Source organism: Corvus hawaiiensis, chromosome 6 (assembly GCF_020740725.1).
Source record: "Corvus hawaiiensis isolate bCorHaw1 chromosome 6, bCorHaw1.pri.cur, whole genome shotgun sequence".
Classification (NCBI taxonomy): Eukaryota; Metazoa; Chordata; class Aves; order Passeriformes; family Corvidae; genus Corvus; species Corvus hawaiiensis.
In genome coordinates this window covers 27,808,628-27,817,721 of record NC_063218.1, presented here as the reverse complement: position 1 = coordinate 27,817,721, position 9,094 = coordinate 27,808,628, and the positions used below count along the sequence as shown (strand labels likewise).

The following is a 9,094-nucleotide window of genomic DNA, read 5'->3' as shown; positions in this document are numbered from 1 at the left end:
AAAACAGTGCTGTAAAGTCCTACAAATAATGCCATGAAAAGAAATCTGGCATCAACCTGATCTGTATGTGCAAGGCAGAGTCTTTTGGCAAGCCCCTCTAAGCAGTGGCCTGAGAAAAGGTTGTTAACAAAGAATTGGCATGAAGCAAAACTTACTACATAGATTCAACTACAATAGCCTTTTTTTTTCTGGTATCAACTACTTAAATATGCTTAAAACCATAGTGTCATCTTGCTTTATCTTACTGTAATCCACTTTTTTCCAATAAATATCACATGTAAAACCAAGATAGCCACTCCATCTCAAGTAAAGCTGAATCAGCTGTAGCATCTGACCCAGATTTTATTCCAGTGTAATGAAGAACTATGGTCTCAGGATACATGGGCTCACTGAAGAGCACCAAAACCTGCCACATGCAGGTTATTACTGCCGGACTTGTTCTTAAGAAGTTGCACTTATTCTGAAAAGACTTGAACAGAGATGAATTTGTGAGATCAGTAGTTCTTTTATGTAGTTCTTTTAAACCTTTAAAAAAGCATGGCACATTGTTCAGAACATGTACAGAGATTTAATAAGTACTAATGAAGTATTCAGAAGAGACATTTTTATATGTTGCAAACATTTTAATGATTACTTTTTGAGCTTACACATTGGGTGCTTTTTTTTTTTAAACTTCAAACTGCAACAAGTTAAATAAATGTTTATAATATACAAAGAAAATACAACCGAAAGTAAAACTTGCTTTAAGTGTGCCTTGCACTAGGAACCAGTGTTTTTTAATAGCTTTATTGTTGAGCTGCACAAACACACTTAAGGATTTGATCTTTATAGCAGGGCATTTGAGAAATCAAAATATATTCCCACTTGAAAGAAAAAGAAGAAAAAAAAATGGTTGTGCATGATTATACGCAAAAACCCACTAAAATACTCCAATAGTGCAGGCACCATTAAAAAAGAAAAGGCTGGAGATGCCCATTAAGTCTAAATTTTAAAGGAAGCAAGTTTCTGACCATTTAGCTTAAAGCCAGCAAAACAGGGATCAGTGATGGCAACTGTAGTGTACAGGGTATTAAAAGACAAACTTTACACAATACACTGTTAGAAATTTGTATCAGTGAACACTGAAAATCTGATGATCTGTTCTTTGGAACAGTCAAACAGAAACACCTTAATTTCCAGTTGTGCAAGCCCTTGAAGCATCACACAGTGTTCTGTGCCAATTTCTTGCTGGCTGTGTAGTTACAACGATTTATTTTGTCATTAGCAGCTAACAAACATTCCACATTTTCCTAAAGCCTCACAGGTGAAAAAAAGGCAAGTCTCGTCAGAGCACAGCGTGGAGATCGTATTTTTGCACACAAACACAAGAGGCTTCGCTAGCATCAAAAAACACTTCCATGTCCCAGGCTGTGGTCAGTGGCTCAGTTGAGATGGAAGCCTTTCTCCATGGTAGCAGCTAGCAGACGCTCCCTCATAATCTCCTCAGAAGAATACTCGGGCAACTTTAGGTAATGCACACATGTATTCACAGATGGATAACTTGCATCTGTAGCATCAACCTGAGGAAAAAAAATGTTTACTGCAGTTGTTCACAGCATTCAGTATGGAAGTTAAAAGTTGTAAAGTCCTGTAATTCATGGCACTTGCTGCATACATAACACCAGTTGTCAGAAACAGTAACATCAGCAAAGCTACAGGCAAATTTATAAATATACTTGCTTTATATGTACATTAATACTTTGATATTTAAATATATGAATTGTATATGAAAATATGAGATACATATGTATGATGTCAGAGAACAGACCTGAAACAAGAGGTTAGTACCGAAACTCAGCATAGTGCCATAAATGAAATAACTAAAATAAAAATCATCACTGTTATTGTAGAAAGTCTCGCATTGCAAAGCCAAAGCAGCTGGCTTAAAGAGTGACCGGGAGAGGCGGTACCTTGCGCACAACAGTGAGCCGGGGATGGAGGTTTGCCAGCCCTCCTGGTGGGAGTGTCGAACAACCAGTGGTGAACTGGAGAAAAGCCTTCCTCTCATCCGAAGACATACCACACAAGACTCTCACAAATCGAAGGAATCCAGGGCTTAAAATAAAGGAAAATAATTAGTTCTGATAACACTACATGAGAGTGTGGAGCTTTTTTTTAATTTCTCTTAACTTGGCACAGCAGAATTACAATCTCTAGTCACGTTTATGTGAACATTGTAAGATTCTAGGGCCTGTTGAGTATTCACAATAAAACATCTTAAAATCCAGAAAAATAGTGTTTAATCTCTTTGCAAAGTATCACACAAAAAAAATGTAGGTACATACATATCTTGGGGTGTTATTTGGGTACCTTGCATTTGAATGCATATGACTGGGTAGAGAAGTGAGCTCAAACATTCCAGCAGGCTTATTCTAACACAGTTCCAGAAGTCATTTGTATGTTACTGCTACCAAGCATGACAAGCAGCAAAAACAAATCCCAAACCCAACAAACCCAAAAACATCAAGACCGCCTCCTGATAGCCACCACCAGTAAGTATATTTGTCCCCTGCATAGTACACTTTCTCTTTAACTACACTTCAAGAGAAAGAAATAAGAAATACAGGCAAAGTAAGAACTGTACACAGCCAGAAAAAAATTATAACTACTATCAAACATGAGAATAAAAACTCTAAAATCTATTTTTAGTCATCTGTATTAGCTGCCATTATGTTTTCACTAGTTACTTGTATTTGAGTAATTTTTTTATCTTCTCTCATCACAAAGCTACCAATTACCTTCTAATCTATCTGTTTTAACACATGGTTATTTCATGCAGTTTTAGACAATCACCTGCTCTTCAGAAACTACCAGTTTCATCGAATTTGGCATCTTCATCTAATGAAGATTCTGGACATTCTGTCACTTTACACTATCTTTTAGCTATTAGTTTAAAATCACTCAGAATAAAAGTACCTATCTCTTGTATATCCCAGTTTGGGTTCGGTGTAATTGATGATATCCTCAGCTGCCCAAGAAGGTGACTGATTTCCACAAAGAATCATCTGAACCTCTTCATGGCTGAAGGAACTCAGCTTCTCCATTGGAAAGACTCTGTTGAAGCCATCTTTAATTTACACAAGATACAGTTATAAACATGAGTCCAAATAATGTTTATAAAGTAATGTCAGCATTTAAGTTGTATTTTAGTCAAACCAGAATCAATCAATAGTTTCTTAATTAAGGTAAATGGAACCTCTTCATGATTAAAAACAGCATAACTAATGCAAAGGTATTCTGAAATGAGTACCTTACCTATTGCATCCTCAATTAAAAGGTTTATTTTTGAAAGCCATTCTATGCCACCACTTTAAACCAGCACACCCTAAACATCGATTATTCCATCTAAGTTCATATATGTTGTTATATTTAGAATTACCTCTGAAGGCCTCCATTTGTTTCTGTATACCAGTATGCATGCAGAAGTCAAACATGAGATCTACATACTCCTCTGCATTATCCATTGTTACAGTCTGCAAAGACAGTAGATAAATACCGTAAGAATTCACTGTTCATGAAAGTTATTGTTGAGACAATAAAAATTTAACTGCTGGTTAAATTGTAAAGGTAGGTTGTCTCCTTACCTCATCTTCACCACCTGGTTTGAGATCCACAGCTGTAAACCCATATACTTTTGATGAAGGGCAAAACTGAAAATTTAAACTTCAAAATACAAAGGTAGTTAATAATTGCAAAGTCTGCTACTGCTTTTGTAAATACACCAGATTTACAACCTGTCACACCCAAAAGCACCTCACTGGATTTCAAACCATTGTGGATCACTTTGTACCACTGTTCATGTATATACAAAAGTACAGAACTACAAACAGTAATGGACTACACAGATAATATGTGTTTCAAACACATGGCATGCAAATGCATATACTCACCCTCTATTTATGTGGATTTGATAAACATTGACAATTTCATAAATTTGGATATCTTTAAGCTATCAGCTTCAAAACTACTCAAACCATTTAATTTAGCTCACAAATTCAGAAAAATAATTTCCATTAATTTCCAGCAATAACAATTACAGAGCCACTTAACCTATTAGGCATTTAGACCCTTCAACAGTGTTACTTGCTTTCTCTCCATAACAAGCCAGGCTAAAGTCCACAAGCCCTTTAATCTATTACAGATCATTGATAGGAGGGCTCCAAAGATGGGGGAGGGTCTAGAGAGGAAGCCATACAAGTGGTTGAGGTCCCTTGGTCTGTTCAGTGTGGAGGAGACTGAGGGGAGACCTCACTGCAGTTACAAGTTTCTCGTGAAGGGGAAGAAGAGGGGCAGGCACTGATCTCTTCTCTGTGGTAGCCAGTGACAGGCTCTGAGGCAATGGCCTCAACTTGTTGGGGTCTCCTCCCCTGCCATGGAGCCCTGGGAGAGGGGCCCTGGGGGGGGAGACACGGTGTTTCCCTGCCCCTGGTCACCTTTGTTTCCCATTGGTTGGTTTGTGTTCCCTGGTGTGGCCAAGGACCCTCGGGTCCCGTGACTGCGGAGTTCCTGAGGAGAGCCCTGGCCATGCGGCTGGAGAAATAAAGACCTCTGAAACATCTACCACGAATCTGTCCATATATACTTCGTTTCCACGGGACTCCTGGTTTGAAATATACTTGTTGCAGTAATCCCCACTGGAACATCAACTTGCTGTCAGGGAAGGTCTAAATTGAGTATTAAAAAAAGGCTGTTCCCCCAGAGGGTGGTTGGGCACTGGAAGAGGCTCCCCAGGGAAGTGGTCACAGCACCAGCCTGACAAAGTTCAAGAAGTGTTTGGACAAAGCTCTCCAGCACATGGTGCGACTCTTGGGGATGGTGCTGTGCAGGTTGATCCTTGGGGGTTCCTTCCAGCTCAGGACAGTCTATGATTCCAAGGCCGTAAGAAATTACTGAACTGTGACACTATGCAATTTTTGTGGCACAATATGATTATAATAAATAATCCATAATATTAATGGTAGAAAAACTGTTGTTTCAAAGGAAGTATTTAAAACTAGGGAGGATGACATCCTGACATGGGTTTACACAGGTATGGGTACTTTGTCTTTTACATTTGCTAAAAGTCAACATATGCTCTGTTTAACATGGATTCAACACTGCACTAGGAACACAATCTGAAATTTCAATCTGTCCTCTTTAAAAGCTCTCCAAAAATCTTGATAAATTTCAAGTTATCATAGCACAGAAATTACTGAATCACCCTTTTTTTAAAGGTGTGATTTTACAAGTATTTGTGTTTACAAGTATTTATGTTTCCAGAGTCATATAGCACTGCAGCGTAGCCACATTTAAGATTAGGAAACTGAGCAAGTTGGAAGAGAAAATCCTCAAACCAAGGAAAAAGAATATGGCTGCATCTCTATGGATTCCCCCTTGCAATGATGCTATTTAAAAATAAAATATCTTCATTTTTAATTATGTGTTGACTTCTGTCTCTATCTCTTCTATCTCAAACACTGTTTGCACATCTATAAATAAATATGAAAACTCTTACCCCAAATCCTCTATGCTAAGAGGAGGCCCCGAACCTGATGGATTCTTCAGCATTAATTCTTGCAGTTTTGTGTTCTTTTCATCTTCTGATAGATTTTTGTTGCTTAAAATTTGACGTCTTTTAATTGCAAGGTCCTTAATTTCTTTTAGAAACCTAGCTCTATGTGGGTTTACTAATTCAAAGTCTTCCCATGTCAAAATTCCATTAAACCAGGCCGGAGGCTTAGGTTTTGGTGGATCAAGAATAAATTCTGATTTGGAGTCTTCTTCCAGACTTCCTACTGACAAGGAATCATGCCCTTCTTCTGTAGAAGCCTCTGACTGACTTTCAGTACAGTGCAAGTCTCTGTCACCCCGTGATTCATATATCAACTTACTCATGTTACTTTTAATGTCCCCCATACACATGAGTTTAAAAAAAGGCTTAGAAATGGGTAAATCCACAAGTCTATTGTCCTGAATGCATTTAGCCAAGAAAATTCCAAGGAAATGAAAGAGTTTGGTTATTCTTTCAAGTTCATCACTATCTTGTGGGAATGGTGCTGTAAACAGTCCACATGATCTCTGTACATAGTAGCCAGGCGGTTTCAACCCACCACCAATATCAACCTGAGTTAAGAGACAGACAAAAAAAGCAGACATGGTTAAAGGTGGATTTAAGTATATATTGGCACCGTCTAACTTATTATACTCTACTGCTCTGTTAAGAAGAGAACAATTAAAAAAACAAGCTGTGGACCAGAGTGGTCATTCTTGAACATGATGACTAGATGCTCCATGAACATGGATGTCTAGCTTGTTTTTCTTTTTTTTTTTTACACAAGTACCCAGTTTAAAATGCAAATTAAAATGTACCTGACGAGACTCATCATCTGGAAAATCATCATCACAAAGCCAAGCTCCCAAATCTGTCCTCTGAAATTCTGCTGCCACCAATGCATAAAATTCCAAGGTAGGACCCAGGCCTGTTCCTTCCTCCCCTAAAAACTCAACCTAGAAAAACACAAGGGAAGTTAATAGTAAAAGAAAATCCTAGTGAAATGTTCAGCATTGGTTATGGAACAGGATATTCAATATCCTGTCCAGTACGTTAGAAATAGCTATCTAACCTTGCTCTGCTAGGCAGATATGCTTTACCTCTAGAACAGATTTTCTGTCTGCATGAATCTGCATGACATTTTCTGCCCATTCCATCAAGGATTCACCTCGCGGAACTTTTACTCTTTCATGCTTGAGGCGTCCAACTCTGAATTCTCCTGGATCGTCACGTCGCACTGTGCTCGTGGTCCTTGTCCGTTCAACAGTGGCTTCACGTCTGTTCTGCAGCCATACAATTGCTCTGGGGAAAAACCAACCACCAGTTATTTAAAACCTCCATGTCTACCAGCACAAAAACTTGAAAGTAGTCACCAACAAAAAGTAACTTGTTGAGTACTAATTGCCTCCTAATTTTTTTTTTTTAGGTATAAACCAAACTATTTATCAGCCTGAAATGCCCCAAAATATGGGCTGCTTCATATTTTATGAAGTCAGAAAACTAAATAATTTCTAATGTAAGTCCCAGCTTCTAATGATAGCACCAATGAAAATATACAATTCTTGATCTGAATTCCTATACTTTTCTCATTACAGTGGAAAGAGCAAAAGGTAGCATTTACTGTAGAATTTTTAATCACAGATGCTCAGAACTGTTTATAAAACAGACACATATTACACCTTTCATTATATACTGTAAGGCAGTTGCACATCACTCCATTGATACTGACCAAGTTTTGCAGATTTATCTACTTACACATTCCTTAGAGCAACACAGAACCGAAGTTCAAGGGCAATCATAGACAAATAGACCCATATCAGTGACGGAAGAACAGCTGCCTTTAATAGCAGTACTTATACAAAGTCAGATTTCCAAATTTTTGTACGTATTATCTATGCAGCACTAAACTATCTACAAAGCTACCGTCTGCTGTTCCGCAAATACAGCCCAGTGTCATGACAGACAGAGAGAGAGAGTGTACACACCTACAGTTCATACAGAATAGATGAGTTTTAAGAACTACTACCAGTATTTGAAGAGTTTAAGAAAGCTCTTTACTTACAAAGTAAGTAACATGAAATGTTTCCTGAGGGATCTCTTTAAAATGCAGCTTTTCTAAAAAGTACGTTTTTCCAAAACAAAACAAAAAAGACCCCAACATGTGGGCCATTTTTCTGTAAAAGTTATAATTTTTACACAATAAAAAGATTTAAATTGATGTCTTTCAAGATAATACCTTCTCTTCCTTTCTCTTTCTTTTTAAATGCCTCATTTTATACTCTTCATGAGGCATTTCTACTGCATATAAGACAAAACAGTAATTTCAGCAACACTCTCTCTACCCTTTGGGTTGGAAAACAAAGTGTAGCAACAGGCAAGAAAACCCTCAAAAACAAATTCTTCTTTCTCATTACAAAAGTATACCAACAAAAAGGTTTACACTGCCTACATACTCTCAAGGTAATGACTGCTGCAATCAAAATATTAACGATACCTAGGTAACAAAGCACTCTAGAGGGTACCCTTAGATGTTTTAAAGTCTGGTTCTGTTACAGTTTCATTATGCAGCTAATAGTAACTTTCAAAATAGTATATTATTCGTAGATTTTTTTCTGTTTTGTTAAAATACTAGTGAATTAAAAATAAACGAACCAAAACAATCCCAAAACAATTGCTGGACCATAAAAATGTATGTGATTAGGTGTATGTTTTCAAAAAACACTTAATTCATATGATTCTCCAAGTGGTTTTGGATTTTGGATCCTTTATGCAATGAACTGTAACCCAGACAAATTGGCCAATGGGATAACCTAGCTATAAGTACACAAGTAAATCTTCAGCTAAAGTTAAAAAATGAAATTTCTTGTCATTCTGAGCTTTTCCATCTTCTTCCTTCTATTAGCCAAAATTATTCAGATTTGGCAAGCAAAATTTGTCTCATTAGGATTAAGGTCCTCCTTCTGGAAATCAGCAATTTAGAAACTATTATATGTAAAAAAAGAAAAGGAAGCAGTCATATTTCTTTTAATATTTTTTTTTTACCTTGATGCGCCAAATGCTGTACATGTGAAGTACAACTGTCTTGTTTCAAATGGAATTAAGAAAGGACACTTGCTTGTCAGTTGCTCACACCAGTCTGGCAAAGCTCCACTTGCTAGTGCCAAGGGTTCCTGTAGTTTAATGCAACGGGGGAAAAAAAAAGTGTTAATAATAATTTGACTTAGGTGGTTCCAACAAGTTTGTAACTAAGTACATACACAGCAAATACACCCAAGTACAGAGCTTTTATCCGTGCTTGAGTAAGTTTCCTTCTTCTCAGCAACTGAGATTTTTTTTCTCTTTTAAATGCTATCAATATGGAAGCTGTATGAGGAGCAGCTGAGCTCACTTGGTCTGTTCAGCCTGGAGAAGACGAGACCGAGGAGAGACCTTATTGCTGCATACTATTTCCTTGTGAGGGGAAGAGGAGGAACAGTGCACCGGTTTGGGTAAATTTGGAAATATATCCTCTTAGAGAAGACAGAA

The 9,094-nt window shown here is 37.5% G+C and overlaps 1 protein-coding gene across 9 annotated transcripts in view; it reads right to left on the bottom strand.

Moving 5' to 3' along the window:
- Positions 1-481: 481 nt before the first annotated feature.
- Positions 482-9,094, bottom strand: part of HECTD1 (HECT domain E3 ubiquitin protein ligase 1) — a 63,372-nt gene continuing 54,759 nt past the window's right edge. For all 9 annotated transcript variants that reach the window (XM_048306105.1, XM_048306111.1, XM_048306112.1 and 6 more), the window contains 9 exons: positions 8,612-8,739; positions 6,670-6,871; positions 6,388-6,525; positions 5,534-6,141; positions 3,624-3,702; positions 3,419-3,512; positions 2,956-3,106; positions 1,950-2,094; positions 482-1,559 (listed from right to left, as the gene is read on the bottom strand). In XM_048306105.1, coding sequence (XP_048162062.1) covers positions 1,422-1,559; positions 1,950-2,094; positions 2,956-3,106; positions 3,419-3,512; positions 3,624-3,702; positions 5,534-6,141; positions 6,388-6,525; positions 6,670-6,871; positions 8,612-8,739 — 1,683 coding nt within the window. In that variant the 3' untranslated portion in view covers positions 482-1,421. The remainder of the gene's footprint in view (positions 1,560-1,949; positions 2,095-2,955; positions 3,107-3,418; positions 3,513-3,623; positions 3,703-5,533; positions 6,142-6,387; positions 6,526-6,669; positions 6,872-8,611; positions 8,740-9,094) is intronic.